General features: G+C 36.0%; 1 protein-coding gene across 4 annotated transcripts in view; it reads left to right on the forward strand.

The window, feature by feature from the left end:
* The window catches only part of ZEB1 (zinc finger E-box binding homeobox 1), a 122225-nt gene that overhangs the window by 84174 nt on the left and 21025 nt on the right, over positions 1-17026 (forward strand). For all 4 annotated transcript variants that reach the window (XM_021542983.3, XM_021542985.3, XM_077788797.1 and 1 more), the window contains exon 2: positions 12651-12851. In XM_021542983.3, coding sequence (XP_021398658.2) covers positions 12651-12851 — 201 coding nt within the window. The remainder of the gene's footprint in view (positions 1-12650; positions 12852-17026) is intronic.

The following is a 17026-nucleotide window of genomic DNA, read 5'->3' on the forward strand; positions in this document are numbered from 1 at the left end:
AGATAACAGTTTTAAAGAAGAACTTCAGAGAAAAAAAACATCTTGCTAATGTGTGCTGTAGAATACATTCATAGTCTTCTGGAGTATTTTCGAAAGGTTAGTATGGAAAAATATGTTTATTTCCTTGATATAATATTATAAATACTAATTAAGTTTCATTCTGATTGGTGTAAATATAAAAATTCCTATTTAAATGTATAATAAAATCCACTGACATAAAACTTCCCATTACTATTTTAGCAATGTATATAGTCCTCAAGGAATGCATCTTTTGAAAATTAAATTATTCCTTAAGCTTTAGGCTTCCATTTAAACAGGATAAATGAAGCCTTTCATAATCTCTTGTAGCCACCTGTTTCAAGAGAACACCAGGGACTGTCTATCTTTGAAATCCAGTAAAATGCTGTAAATCCGTTGCGTGGTTTTTGACCGTCTCTTTTTTCAGTGCTCCTACACTGCAATAGATTCACTGAGAATGATAGCTGTTCATTATCTTGCAAAGGGAACAAGCTACACTTAGAATTTAGATGGTTCCTTATTTCCCACTTCACACAAATAAATTATACAAATGGTCAGTGATTTCATATTTTAAAAGAAGTGAAAATCAGTAATGTGAAAAATCTGTAATGTAAAAATGAGTATTGCAGAAATATAGTAGACAGTTAAAAATTGGAGGGACTTGGAACTTGTCATACCTCTCCCAGACAGCAATTTTCTGCTGCCAATATTTTGGTTGATTAGCTGTGAATATAAATGCAAAAAATTATGTGCAAATCATGCATGAATATGCATAATAAACTCATGTTAATCAAGGTACAAAGGTATGTGTAGCAAACCAGATCATCCAAATTACATGCTAAGACTATGTTCATCTACATTTTGATATTGTAGCATCTCTTTGTAATCTTTATTTTCAAATAAAAGAAAATTAGGAATGATTGCTATAGCAATCTGTCATGATAATAACATATAATCACTACAAATTAGTTAACCTGAATCCAAAAGTCAGGACACATATTTTGAAAACTTAAACATAAAACACCATTAAAAGTTCTATATGCAGAATGGAAGTGAAGGCAAAATGTAACTTGTCAACCTAATAGACAAATAAAATGAAAGTCCCTTTGCCTGTGTCATAAGTAGGAAACAGCCAGGGGAGTTACTCAAATACTGCAGTGTTTGAATTTATAGTCAGAATAAGGAGGTGACCATTGTGCATTTGACAAACTACCTCTCTCTCAAGAGGTATAGTTAAGAAATTACTTGGAGATTAGGAAAAAATGTTGTGAAATATTAAAATAAATTTGTACTCTCTAAATAAATGTCTTTTGATAATTTATTAATGTTTATTATATTTTTGCAACATGTCTTCAAAATTGCATTGTTTATTCCTCTGTTAATTTAGGCATGAGTGAAGAATAATGTCAGAGCTTCACGAGGCATATGATTAATTTCAGTGATATGTGTGCCAAATATAAAATGTTTGTAATGCTGAAGATTTTTCTAGTGGCATCTTATGATAGTCATAAAATTTGTGGGACAAGAAAAATTTCTGTCATAGGCTATTCTTGTGTAGAAAATGTGCTGTTGGAATATCATTCTTCTGCTTGTATTTAAGAGTATCTCAAAACTTTAAAGCCAAACTGGTAATCCTCTATTTTTATTATCCCTGAAATAAATATTTACTGTCTATAAACCTAGTTAATGATGTTATATAAAGTAGGCAGTATTATGAAATGTATACATATATATAAACATGTCAGTTGTATCTTCCTGAAGGATTAACCTGGCCTAATGGTATCTGAATTGATGAGGGATTGAGCAGCATCATGTGTGGGTTTGGTCACAAGTGATATCTTCTACCAATCCAACTTCTTATGTAGAATGCTGTGGCTGTAGCAAATGTGGCTGTCAAGTTTTTCATCATGGATTAAGGTAATTATCAAACTGTAATTCAGATTAAGTCTTTAATAAGGATAAATCTAAGATAATCATGTTAGAGTTGTGTTACATTTATGCTGCAGTTGTGACCAGAAATAGGATATTACACTTGTTCAGCAAGTTGGTCAGTATGAGGGAACTTGTGTGTAATTTTGGTGTGTTTGGTTTATGCCTGTATGTATCATACAATTAGTGCCTCCATCTTGCTGCAATCCAATAGGCTTCTCTCACCACATTTTCCCAAATGGTTGGAACCCATTGGTACCTAGTGCCAGTTAATGATGAGACAATTTTCTGTGGCTCATCTTTGGTTGGTGGCATTTTTCTGTGTGCAAGGGCTAATTTCTACTGTAATAATAAATCACCTTTTTAAAAACCTGCTCTGAGAAAGCAGTTAATTGTCTTATCTCCTGAATGCATCTCTTAGATAATTTTTTTCAATATCTGAGAAATTTTATAAAGAAAAACATGTCAACTGTTTGGAGTTAAGAGTATTTTGAACATAGAGCAGAGTGGTACAGTCACCAGTGGAAAGGTAATTTTTGAAGCATTAAACAGACTATGTTTTACATGGACAGACTTCTTCCTCTCAGCTTTTCATCAGTTTAAATCACTGTTGCCATTTGTTCAGTAAGTGGAGGTACTAAAAGATGAAGGTTTCTCAGATTTTTATACACCTTGCACTTGATTTTTATGATTACGGCACTACTGTACTCAGCTATGAGGAGCAGATTTGGGTTGGAGATTAACTTTTCCAGTCTTCTGAGTAAAATGATAAACTATATAACTAATACTGGTGATGGAAATCCAAATTTGCCAGCAATCACATAGGACATGAAGGAAAGATTTCTACTTTTTTACTCTTTGATTTAATCAGTCTGTGACTAAAACATTACCACCTACCCAGAACTGGTCTCTGCAGTATGTTTTTGAGAGTCCAGGGGTTTTTTTTAAATCATTAACATCAAGATTTTCTGTTTAGGCCTGTGCAACTTAATGGAAAAATTGTGTGTTCTTTAGAAAGTAAAAAATGGACAGAGTGCAGATTTATCAAAAGTTCATGCCTGAAGTTCATACTCCCACTTTCTTCTTGATATTTATTTTGTCCAAATGCAGTCACAAATATAAATAGTTGTAAAAACTTAAATGTTGCGTAGGAGAAGTTTTGTCACCTATACTCAGTGAACACTACTCTGCATTTTCTGCAGCTCCCTGAGGGACAGCATGTGAAATGGGGGAGCCCTGAGAGAGAAAAATGTACAATGGTACACAGCTGCTTCCCTTCTGAGTGTTTAAAGCTGCAGTGAAATTATAGATTTTTTTAATAAAAAGCATAAGGTTCTTTTTTCATTCCTTCATAAATACTTCACTGTTTTTATAAATACTTCCTTAAAGTATTACATTTCCTATAAGTTTTTGTAAAGCTTCCTGACAGCAGCAGGTGACATGAAATTACCGAGAGTTAAGTTCTCATTTGTAGAAACCTTGGCTTGTACAGTGGTGATAACAGGCAAAGGGTACAGTTAATTTTCTCATACACCTTTGGCTGTCTTGTTTTGAAGGTTAATTTCTTTCTTATGGGACCATTTACAGTATTTTCAATCCTGTAAGCACCTTGTAGTAAATACCCTTTTTCAAATTATGCTGCCACTAAGAATTTTTCTATTTACACATAGAGTTTACATCAATCCACAGACTATAAAGAGAGAAAATTTGGACAATAGTTAGCTTTTTCATTAGAAAAATGACCATCATTGCAAATTCAATAGAGAATTTAGTATCGCAAGTCCCTTTGTGTCAGTGAAAGAATTAATTTTGCAAAGCTATAAAGATTGCATTTTTAGCACAGAAAAGCTGCAGAGTAATGAAGCGTCTCAAAGCAGCATGGTGGAAATTATATTTAAGTTACTTCACTGTAGAAGCACTAATAAGAGAAATATTTCAAAAGCAGATTATTTTTGTATTATGATATAGGTATTCATTTACAAATCTAACTTTAGGCTATCGAACTTGTAAATATGTGTGTAAGTATGTTTCTGTATGTATACATATGTAAGTGTATGTAACCAAATGTTTCCTGTATTAAGGATTATTTTTGTACCAAGGCTAAACACCTGAAATGCTTGTCTGTGTGTACTCTTTGCTTCTCATCTCTGCACTCGTGTCAGTTCTATATACAGCAAAATTCTCATTTGAGTGCTGCCCTTGGAAGATCTCTACATTTGTGACAAGTTATACTCAGGCACCAGTGGTGGCAAAACTTCCCCCATGTCTGCCCCACTGGGAAGCCTTGAGCTTGCCCTGCATTTCCAAACAGTACACAACCAAACTGTCCTGTTCCAATGTCATTTTGCACGTAGGACTAAGTTACCCGAAACTGATATGATGATAAGAACAAAGGCAACCAGCAGAAAATTTTCTCACTGAGACTGGAATATTTGCCAGATTTGCACCAAGTATAGCTTATGTCATCTCAGAGTGTAGTGCCAGAGCTGCAGCCATTATCCTTGCTCTGGGGAATTGATCCTGACTTAGATCATCAGACTTCACTCCAGACTTTGCCATCAACATTGAGGGTTGGGGGTTTTTCTAGTGTCAAATGCTGATCGATTTTAAAACCATAATTTAAAATTGACAAGCAGAAAAATTCTGTTTACATCATTGATTTTAATGTGTGTTGGGTAAGCCAAGCCAAACATCCAGTGTCCCTCTTGGTAAAGTATTTAGAGCACATTTTAGTCTGCAGTCTGCTTGCAAAGCATTTATTTTAAACTCAAATTTTCTTTGAGTTGACCTGAAGAGAAAAGAATCCAGTGCATGTGTATTGAGGTGGTTTATATACCTTAGTGCTTATTAAGATTCTTGAATTTTATGGGTTATAATGTGTTGGAATATTCAATCAAAGTGTGTCAAGCTGCATTTGACTAGAATCCAGTTAAGAGGTGTAAAGTTATTTTGAAAGAGGTTTTTATTAGTTAAACAAAATTATCAGAAATGTGCTTGCTACATATAAATATTTAGACTTATATTTTTCCAACTACTCATGTATTTATATAAACATGTGTGGGAGATATAAGTTTGATCTCTTCAGGCAGAGGAAGGACTGAATCCAGTTTCCCTGCTCTTGTGTGGGCACATTCATGTGTGTGTATATCTACATAAATATAAATCAACACGAGTCAAACTTTTATATATAAAAGCTAGTTCTCTTCTCCTCAGTCATAGCACATATACTGTTCTTAAAAGCAGAATGACTTTTCTGAAAATTGCAAGTATGTTCTTAAATTAAATTTTAAATGGATTGTTTCAGAAACTAATCTCTGGCATGGTTTTTGTTCCTGAACAATTTAATTGAGAATATAATACAGTTTCTTCATTCTTTGCACATAATGAGATCTCACTGTTTATTTTTACTGAATTCAACTGGCTACATAATGGAATGGTTTTTGCTGCCTCCACTCTCCTGTGTAATCCTGCTGGCCATCCCAGTGCTACAGGAAATCACCCTGCTACCTGATGGAGGCAATGACATGAGTGTGAAGCAGCAAATATTTTCACTAAGGGCTGCTTGTACTTGTTTGGGAAATAATGACAGTGTTTCCACATAGTCAGGGCAGATGTACGGCAGGTAAAATTCTAGATGGATAAAAGTTAAGGAGTGTATGTTGAGGAAGGGTCCTGTGATGGGTTCTGAGCTGATTGTTACCATTCAGGAGTAGCACTTCTGGGTTTACAGGTAATAAACCTTTAGTAATGCCAGCTTAATTACTTCTGCAAATCAAGAAAGTCTTAGAAATATGGTTGTGTTGCTAGAAAAGGGACAGAGAAGAAAACAGTGCATTCTAGTGCTGCCATTCAAATCCAAGATGAATGCTGAGTGCAGCTCTAGGTTGTCACCTCTCCCCCTGCTAACAGAGTGATGCAGAACAGAAGGTCCAGAGAGGTGCAACAGAAATGATCAGTGGAGAAACTTTGGCCTGAGTAACAAGCAAACAAAGACTCCTGGTGTTGTAGGGGAGGGCAGTGCTTGGGTGTGTATAAAATCATGGACAGCACAGAGCACACAGGGAGGGCAATTCAGTGGACACCCACTGGATGTAGTGCAAAGCAGGCTCAAAATCAATAGAAGAAACTTATTCTGCCCACAACATAGAGCTGTGAAACTTCTTGCCTCAGACTAATGTGGATGCCAAAATTTTCATGAATTCAGAAAGTAAGCAGACAAATTCACAGAAAATTAGGCTCTTGGGTATGAAGACAACACAAGTCATTTAGGAATTCCAGAAGCCAGAAAACTCCAAGCAGAGAATTTTAGTAGAAGCATGAGCATATGCCTTCTTTTTTCTTGAGGTATTTCTCATGTTTCTGTTTTTAGATGGTAGCATGGTTCTGTATATATTATTGTATGTCAAGTGTATGTATTAAACTGAGAGGGAAAATATGAAAATAACATAATGGTCTACGCAGCTTATCAGCAGAGAGTTGAAAGTATGGCATTTCATTCAGGAGTAGTAACAAAATTAATAGTATACCCTAAAATGTAAGTATAAAATACTGAATGCTAAATGACTAGGTTTCAGACTTCACTATATATTTTGTTTAAATATTTCTAGATCTAAATAATATATAGGAGCAGATTTTCAGGTGGGCTGACAAAGAGCGAATGGTTTCCAAGAGATGATTGTAGGCTGTCAGAGCAGAAATCCATGAACCAGGAGTGAACTTCAGAGAGCACAGGAGTTGTTCCAGTTTGTAGAATCAAACCTTTCTCTCTAGGAGTATTCATGCATGAGTATTCACAGTTTTGTTTTGGTTTTTTGTTGTTTGCTTTTTGGTTTTTTTTTTTTTTTGGAAGAGCTTTTAGAAGCAGGATTTCTAAAAGATCAGAATCTCTCACACCTGTTCTACATCCCCTGCCAGTTCAGTGTTGAGATGCTGAGCTCACATAACTAATATGTTAGTTACGTGTTCAACATCTTAAAAAATTCAACGGTTTTTTTTTGTTAACTCACAAATTCCTAAAAGTTGGGAGGGGGGGGGGGTTTGTTCAGTGGAAGTAGGTAGGATTTTTGGGTTAAGTATGGAGAGGTGTAGAGAAGACAGCTAGTAAGAATGCTACACCAGATGCTACATAAAAGACAGTGACCATTGTCAAGTAATTAACAAAAGGTTCTAGCAGGTTCAAAGCAGCCTTCCAGATCCCAGTATTACATGTCAGGCATTTTGCCTTAGTTCTGTGGAATTCTGACCCCTTTTAAATGCAATTCTCTCCTCTTGCCACCTGATCTCAAATCATTCTGATGCATATTCCACCACATATGTTTTGTTGAATAACATCAACTTGATTGTGGTATTCCTTGTGTTGGGAATGTCATCTTTCATGTCATCTAATGATTCTGAGGGCAGGTCTGGATGGGGGAGTGGTGAGCAGGTAACTTGTGACAGCTTTTTAAGAAGCTTTCTTTCTATTGCCACCCAGGTGGCAATAATAATAATTGTATTTCTGGGGATTCACCCGTTATGTTATGGAAACAATGAATCCTGTAGTCTTTCATCACCACAATCTTGGTGCTCACCTTGAATTTCCTGGGTTTACTGGTTTTGAATCAGCAATTAGCAATTTTTTCCTTTTAAATATCATGTTTGATTTGATTGGACATATGCATCAGAGTTTCCCACTGTATTCAACTAGCAAAATAATATATATCTCCATTTTAGCTCTTTAATCACTACTTCCATCTGAGCACGTTTCTTTCTTAATTAGAATTGTGCAATGTCATATATCTGTTTTGCATTTAGGACTGTAAAAATCTAGAAAGTGAAGCTCACTTTCTGTAGTTCATTTTGCAGTCACATCTTCTTAGAGCAAGGAAAGTTTCAACTACAGCTAGTCATTTGTTCTTTAAGAACCAAGATACTGTATCAAGAAGGTGATCAAGAGGAGAAAAAGTAATTATGGTTCATAAAATGTATTTTTAATTACTATTTCATAATTATTTGAGATCTTATATATAGTAATGATATAAAAATTCATTTTATTGACTAAATATTTAGTCTTTAGTGTAGTTTTTAATTTATTTGTTGAGGCTTTCTATTGATCTGTGGAAGTAAAGCTGAAATTAATAATTAAACTTTATTAATGTAAGATTTTGCTAAGGTGTCATACTGTACATGGAACAGAATAGACTCATGTGTGTGTCATGCATCATACCTGCTTGTCTGGTGACCTGTCTTCAGTTGATTATAGCCATGGTTCATGATCTGTAGCTTTTACAGTTATCTTGATAAGACACCCCTCAGTGGTCTGCTGCTTGTCCCCTGTGGCTGATGGCTGTCCCTGGAGCTGTGGTGGCCGAGGGTGATGTAACCTCTCTAATTGTCCTTGCTTTTCACAGAGCAATGTCTCATCCTGGAGACACTGACTGCTGTTGGTGCCAGATTTCTGTGATCCAGGCTGAATTATTTTATTTAGCTAGTCACTACTTTTAAATGACGTTAGCTGAAAGTAAATAGTACTGAAGTCTGAAATACTTGTAGCTCCTTCACTGGGAAGCCATAACTGTTCCAGGCAAGATTTTGTGTGTGTTTTATTTTCTGCATGGAATATTTTGCCAAATTAGAAGCCCCTTGAAGTCATCATTTATGTATAGTCAATTTAATTTCTTTCAGAGATTGTAAACAGTTGTCTCTATGTATTGCTTTTGTATTGAATATACTTCAATCTTTATCCAAAAAGGTTTAATGAAATTTATTCCTCCCAACTTCATCAGCTACTGTGGCGCCAGGCATTAAACAAAGCTTGTGAGCTTGTTGTCCTCTTCTTTCAGTGGTAACTGTTCTGAAGAAACATCAAGGACAAGAGGAGAAAACACACAAAATTTTGTACAGATAGGGAAGGCCTAAATTTGGCTCTAGGACTGAACTGAAGAAAGGCGAGGGGGAGGATGATTACCCCTGGAATTGAATGCCAGATGCCATAGTTTCTATGAAACATGGAGCCAAAACTTGTCTGAGCAAATGGAGGCAGCAGCTTCCTGCTACTACCCATTCATTTCGTAGGGCACCAGGAGCAAATCTGCATTGCTAAAGCTAAGATTTGCAGCCATGTAGGTATCAGTATGATATCATGTAATGGGATATTGATTTTAATTTTAATTAGCTAAAAATACAGTAAATTACAGGGTCTGATTGTTTTTTTAACCATCGTTTAACCACCGTTTCCATTAAAGAATGGTAATGCATTCTTTGAAATCAAACACTTGACTTTAAAAGCTGTGCATTCAAAAAAAATTGGAAAATGTTGAAATGAAGATTGTTGAAACTATTTTGTCTCTTGCATGTATGCATAACGATAAGATCTTTAATTATGTGATCACATAATTTTTTCACAGGAGGAATGCTGCCCAGAGAGTAAATGAGGGGTGTTTATTAAAGGAAGCTGTTGCCTTCAGAATCCTTGCCTTAATTGCTGGAAAGCATAGTAATTTAAGTAGAAGGCTGTAGGAATCAAAAACATTCTCTCCAGGGCATTTAAAAGCTCCACAGAAAGACTAGATTTTCCTTTCTCATTTTGAAATAGGTTTTATGTGATTCTGGAAGGTCACTTATTTGGAAGTGGTCTCTATGTTTCTGGTTGCTGTGGCACACAGGGGTACCTGGGCTTTGGGCACAGCTGCATTTGGAATGAACACAAGTGTGCTTTGAATGTGTGAAACACTGTATGAATGCAAAGTCCTCTGAAAAGTGCAGCCTGAAGTGCCCTGCACTGACGTGGCAATGCCAGGATTGCCAGAAGACTTTTCTGGGTTTTAAGCAGCCAGGTTCTGATCTGCAAAATGGAGATAGCATCACCCTTCTGCAGTTCAGTTAATTGTATGTTTTGAAGCATTCCTGCTGAATACCATGTAAGAAAATTATATAGAATATAAAATATATAATAATATAATTGTACAATAAATAGTTACAATATATTGCATATAAGCATATGCCATACATTATAATATATAATATGGAATCCCATTCTGGCTAACATCCTATAAGGGAAGCTTTGGGAACACTGCTGGCCAAAGCAAATAAGAAGTATGAGCAATCACTTTGCAATCTAAACAAATGTGGCAGAAGGCTGCAAATACTCAGTTCACTCCATAAAACTGAGCATTCCCTTTGTATTTGCTGTCACTGCACTAGGCAAGGATCTTGCAGAAGAAAAGCAGCATGTAATAATTTAGTTAAAATTATGTGCAAGGTATATGAGTGATTCTGTCATTTTAAGTGCTTGACTTTCTGCTGTGTTTGGTTGTGGGTTGCCTGGCCACCCCAAATGTGCTGAGACCTTTTAGATGCAGCTTTGGTAGATATATTTTCCCCAAAGCATTTTGTGGAGAGGAAAGAAAAAAATGTTAGAGCCAAATTTCTTGTTTTATTGTCTTGTCTTTTTGACAACTGATTTTTAATAGAAGAAACTAAAATCCTGAAGACCAGTTATTCCTTGCTTTTTATAAGGAGGAGGTTTAACTTCTGCGGAGCTGGCACTTGAGTATAGTGAGGATATATGGAAATGTTTCAAGGCGAAGAGAACCATAATGAATATATTATATCTGTAATGTACTCGATGAAGAAAGAAGAAACATTTTTTTCTCCATGAGTCTAATTCTTGTAGACAAACTGTTTGATCATGGTTTTGTTTTCCATAAAACTACTCTAAGTCTAATATAAGGAATGCCACATAATTTCCCAAACTAAACTGGAAGTTTATTTTTAAAAAATAAAGTATGCATTATCTACATCTGATCTTATCTCTATAAATTTTGATCCCCAGTCTTAGTGATCTCTTTTATGTGTGGCAAATGTAAATATGTTGCTATTTTATATTAATAATACTCTGCATCTAAGCCTAAGAGTAAAACCCAATCAAAATAAAATGCTAAAATTATTTTCCACATCCTCTTGTTTAATGTTTGTTCTCACACTTTTTTAAAGTTGCATTTGCCTTTTCTCAGGAGAATAAATTCATAAATCTTGTCTGCTTTGGTGAGGGAATTGATCTCCTATATTTATATGTCTTCTATAGTACGCAGTATTATGGCATCACTTACAGTAGTGCTATTTTACTTCATAAAATCAGTTACAGGATATTAAGTGAATATCAATTTATCAATTGAAATGGACCAGATACTAGTTTTTAGGCAATTTGCCTAAATTTGCTGTTTTAGAAGATGTCAATACCATGAGTAGTGGGGAGTCACTACATTTTTCAAATAGCACTATGTAAAATATGGAAACATTGAATGATTGTTTTAAGTTGAAAAGGCTCTTTTGTCATTTTCATGCATGTTTTAGATGAGACATTTTTCTCCTGAACTGGAAGGAAATGAGAGAGTAGCCTACCTGTTCATGTTGTTACTCCCTTTTCCTGGTCACATGCATTTTTGAATGACTAAAATATCTACATAAAAAAAAAAGCTAACTTCAGAAGAGCAAGAGTCTGGTTTGCTATTTATCTACTTTAATAGGCAGTATTTCACATTAAAGAATCAGTCTGGCTTCTTGTGAACTAACAGTGATAGGATGCAGATATCATAACATACCATGATTTTGTGCCTCCCAGGTATAATTCTGATAACCATTGAAGGAGTGCTGCAGCCAAATCTTGTTGGTTTATCCATCTATAAATTTATTCCCTTTTTAGATTGTATTTTGAAGCATTTTAGTGAGAAGTTCAAACCTGGCATTGAAGAAATAATACTAATGTAGATCTGTTTCATAGTTTAACTTCAGTGAGTAACAAGACATTTAAACAGATGGTGAAAGTAATTTTTCCTTAATACAGTTTATGTACAGTTCCTTACATTTTAACTTGAAGTGACTGTAACTGATCTTTGATGCCTACAAATGAAGACTATTTTAATAATAATCTGCTCCCATATGACAGAAGCGTATATATTGTCATGTAATCCTTTGTCCAAAGACTCTTGCAATATATTCTCCAGGTTAAGAAAATAGACTTTCTTAGACTTTTCTAGACTTTCTTAGACTTTTTAAGAAAGTAGTTGCTTTACCTTTTCATGGCAACTGGGCAAATGTTACATGAGATTCCCTATCTAAGTGATCTCTGTGATTTTTCCTTTCATGCTCATCCTACTGAGTCTTTAATGAGTGTAACTACAAGAGCATTTTAGCTTAGATCAGGAGCATTTAAGCCATTCTGAATTCAATCTCATTATTGTTCCTGCTTGTTTCCCCATGATTCCCAGAGCCAGAGCTTTGGGTGCCATTGGTTACAGGAGGAGGCAGTGGGAAGCTGGCTGCAGCGTGTGCCTGCAGGAAAGGGCTGGCTCCATGGGACCCCGAGAGCAGCTGAGCTGCCTTCTCTGAAGGGTACCTGGGGTTTTCAGTGCCATAATAATCACAAATGAGACATACAGCAATGCTGGCATCCACACTGGAGTGATCCAGTTGGAATTCTGTTGCTCCGCCGTGGCTCCAGCTGTGGAGTTGCCTGCTGCCTTCTCTTGTGCAGCCTTACATTGGGTGTGCACAGTGAGAGGTGGTGGGAGCCCAGGAGCTGTCAGGTGCTCCTCGTGTGCCAGCATTATGGCCAAGCTGCACAAGGCAGTGCCATCCCCATGGGGCAGGAAGCAATAATGATGAGACCCCATGCTGTCAGTCAAGAGTATTTTGATCAATATTTTGTTTTTGTCTCTCCACAGTCACCAATTATAACAATGTGGTAGAAGCAAACTCGGACTCAGATGATGAAGATAAATTGCATATAGTGGAAGAGGAAAGTGTAACGGATGCAGCAGACTGTGATGCTAGCGTGCCAGAAGATGACTTGCCAACGGACCATATAGTATTACCAGAAAACAGTGAAAGAGAAGGGAGTACAAACAGTTGTTGGGAAGATGAAGGTATGTTCATTTCTACTGACGATCCTATGTGAAGAAAGTTTTCTAAAATGAAGATTCAATAGAACTTTTTTTGGTACCTTTATTACTGAAGTAACATGTGAGATTAACAATCAAAAAAGAGGTTTTATACTTATTATACCATACTTCATGTTCTTCATTTACTATTTCAAGCAGATTCAGAGGTGCATTAATTCTGTTGGCATTGTTTAACAGGAGCTTCCAGACTCATGGAAGATGCAGCTTTCCAAAGGCTGATTAAAGACTAGTTACTTGATCTTGGCTTTTTCAAGTTTTTTCCTGGCAGGTCTCTGCCAGAGCTCCTTGTAAGGATTGGGTCAGCTTGGGGAGTAAGCAGTAAACAAAAAACATGGAAAAAACCAATCAGATGTTAATTTCTCTCTTTTTCTTTGTAAAATACAGGCAGAAAAAGTAATTTTTAGATTATTAGTTTTAGAATTGGCTATGTAAGTGATAATGAATAGTTATTTTGAAAACACTGGAAGGAGGTAAGTGTTACACATATTATGCAGCAGGTTTAGAGGCTGAAAATTTTAAGCAGACAGGAAATGGGTCTTTTTTAACTGTGGAATCAGATACTGAGTTTCATAATATCACACAGCATGCTTACTTTTGAGCCAAATTGGGATAAATGCATAAATTAGTGGAATTTACTGTGGAATTTGGCCTTAATGCCCTGAAAGATACAGAATGTTTTTCAGCATATCTGAACTCAAGCCACAATTCCTAGCATCCACCTTTTAACACTGGTGGTTTAATACATGGTGCATGATCTCACATCTGAATAAAAGGAAAGCAGTCATATGGCCCCTAACTGCAGTCCAGCTGAGAAAGAGCAGCTGACAGTCCAAAGAATAGCATCAGCTCAGCCTGTTTTTACATAGCTGCTACTGCCAAGGTATGCTGTGCTGGGAAATGAGTATTTTGGAGCTAAATTATTAGGTAGGTAATTTTCTTAGTTCTCCTGTAATATCTTTGCTCTCCTGCAGGCTTCAGAAATTATGGTTACATTAAAGTGGGTTCTTGGTAGGTTTGAATCCTTCAAGCACAGGTGTAGGAAATCTGAAAAGGGGAAGGAAGAAGATCACTGGCTCCCAGACATTTAGGATCAACACCTCTTGAACTGGATGTTTTCTGGAGATGTACCCATCACACAGCATCTCGGGCAACTTTCTGGGGGTTTCAGGGTTCTAGACGTATGATGGCATCTTTTTTGACTACTTATGTCAAAATTTTAACCATTTTTAACCTTAAAAAAATTTTTGCTAAAATTTTAAATTCTCTTTAATTTTAAATTCTTCTGTGTTTGAAGATTTGTGATGTAAGCAATGTTTCTTTGCATTGGAGTTTGCTAATGAAGACAGGATTTCATTGGCACAAGACAAAAGATTAATCAATTGCCATACAAGCTTGCTCAACAAACACAGATTTGCTCTGTAAAAATTATGTATTCTGAAGCCTCTTTTGTAGCAGTCTGGAAGGGTTTTTTAATTTGATAATAGGGTTTTTTTAAATAAAGAGTTGAAATTTCTGGCAATGGCTGTATGAGAAAAGTGAGGCTACATTATTAGGTTTTATGGAGCTTTGATTTGCTAGGGTAGAATACTGTTTACTCTTTTGATAACTTACCTAGAAGGAAAATCACATAGTCAGTCTTGGTTGCATGTTAGAAATATGAAGAGAGATACTGAATACATGATCTCTTGCATACAGGGAAATGTACTGGGGTAGATGGTGTGCAATTGTCTTCAAGACTGGTGATTATCTTTAGGAAAATATACTCTACAGCAGTTTCAGTAAGTTGTGTTTCATCAGTAAAGTAGTAGTAGTTCTGGGTTTAGCTGAACTTGACAGAATGATTTTTTTGCATATTTATTCTGTTCACGAATTGCCAAGAATAGAAACAACACACATAACATTTCTGTATCAGATTAGTTTCCTTCCGTTTCCAGTCATTCTAACTGAATTTCTAAAAGACCCTAGGAACAGGTGTTTTAAATATAAGGTGTGTTTCTCAAGAGGTTTAACTGAAACAGTCCTATGGGTTTAAAAAAGTGAACCACGTGTATCCTGTACATGTTGTTGACAGTGTGCCAGCATTCATGTGTGCAATGATTCTCTAATATTATTTTTCTTTGCTTTAGTAGAAGTAAAACCTATGCTACAGTTAAAAGAATAGAAAAAAAAGTAGGAGTTAAACTTACTGTATTAATGCTCTTAAAGGAGCATTATTATGTACTCTAAGAATTTGGCAAACCTGGAGGTCTCAGGACTGGAACTAAGATATCTTTGAAAAAAATATAAATATGTTTTATGTTTATGTGCTTTCTGGAATTCAAAAATTCCTTTAAGTCATCAAATTTTAGGTTGAGCCTGTATGCTCAAAAGTGTGTGCTAGCATTTGGTGGGTTGTGTGTGGCATGTTTTTGATCAAAAAGCAAACAACCAGTCATACTGTGAGCTGTAAATAGTGCTTGCTACATGAATAGCAGAAAATTAGCTCTGAAGAATTTGAATTAGAAACTCTCTTGATAGGATTTGGAATTTATTTCCTTCTCTGCAGATAAAGACTGCAGTGGAAATTTCAGTGAAATTTGTCTTTCTGCCTACAGCCAAAATTTCCACTTTGCTAGTGGTTTCAATTTGATCAGTTATCTTAGCCATGCAGAGATCTTTACTGTCAGCCAATGTCAGTAGTTGTCAGGCATGTTTGCTGCTAGTTAGCACTGTTCCCTGTCATCTGAAAATCATCAGTATTTAACCCTGGGAAGTGCCACTGTGTCTCTTAGCAGTAGCTCATAAGCAGTGATGAGATGGAGAAGCCCAAGAACTTGTTTTACAGCTATCTGGTATGTCCAGCTGCAATACCAGGATGGATATTCATGACCTAGATGCTATTTGTGGAGACCTCTATTTAAGCTGCCATTTAGCAGGTAGTTTGAATTTCCTCTGGAACTCAGAGCTGTGACTTCTGCTTGGTGGAACAATGTCTAAAGGTCTGTTCCCCCATCATCACATCCCACTTCCCATCCCATTCTGTTGTTTCCCAGCTGTGTGATAACTGGGCTTCTGAGGGCACAACTGCAATGTTGTTTATTTGTGTACCATACATAGCTATAAAGATGTATATCTACTTAATATTTTTCAAATTATTAATTATTCCTACAGCATTTCCCTGTGGAAAAGGGTTTCTCTCTGTCTTATACCCTACTTTTAGCTATTGGGAAGAGACAGTACCAAACAGAGGTTAGGATTACAAGAATTGAGAGGGAGTTTAACTTCACTAGATTAATCTATAATTCCATAAATCCTTGACATTCTCTTGGGAAGCACAACTTTTATTTATACTGAAGCCAGTGGAATTTACTGGAGACCCTGTAATTTAAATTTCCAGAATAATAACTTACTGATTGATATTCCCCCTGTCATGTAGATCCTATTTTATAATGGAGAAAAATCACAACTGTCAAAAACTCTCCTTAAAGGAAAACAGTGGGTTTGTATTTGTGTATTGTGTTTGATTTTTAAGAAATTAAATTTTGGGTTTAAATTTGCTTTGCGTCCAGTCGTCCTCTTACAAACTCTGAACCAAGTCTGGTACCATGAGCCAAAATGTGAGTGGTTTTTTTAGATGTCAGTTGAAATTAAGGTAAGATTTAAGAGTTGCAGTTTCCTTTTATACACATTTCTTGTTTAAAATAAAAAATGTGATTGAATTGCAACTGTTTTGCAGATACCTTGAGTCTGTGGGCTTTGGTCAAAGTAGGCAGAATTAAGAAGCTTCTCCTTTGAGGAAGCTGGAACTTAAAAGTTCTCCTAGGATTTATCATTTTCCTTCCATAAAGGAGAAATTAAAAAGCTGGGATGTTCTGGTCTTTTGACTTGCCAACCTAAAGGTTTTTTTTCCTGCATTGAAGTAAAGTGAAGTAAGGTAAATAGAAGTAGGAGTGTAACAGTTGTCATTTCAGGTCAGAGCAGCTGTGTGCTCTAACCTTCTGCATCACCTGGAAGGCTTTTTCTAGAGTGTAGGTCTGAAGCATCCAAAGTTTCCATAATGAAACTATGAAATAACACTTCAGTTTCACATCTGTTGGCATAGCATAGTGCTGATAAAGAGCAAACCAAGCAATGTAGCTCTCCTATGTACTCCTGCCATG

Source organism: Lonchura striata, chromosome 1 (genome assembly GCF_046129695.1).
Source record: "Lonchura striata isolate bLonStr1 chromosome 1, bLonStr1.mat, whole genome shotgun sequence".
NCBI lineage: Eukaryota > Metazoa > Chordata > Aves > Passeriformes > Estrildidae > Lonchura > Lonchura striata.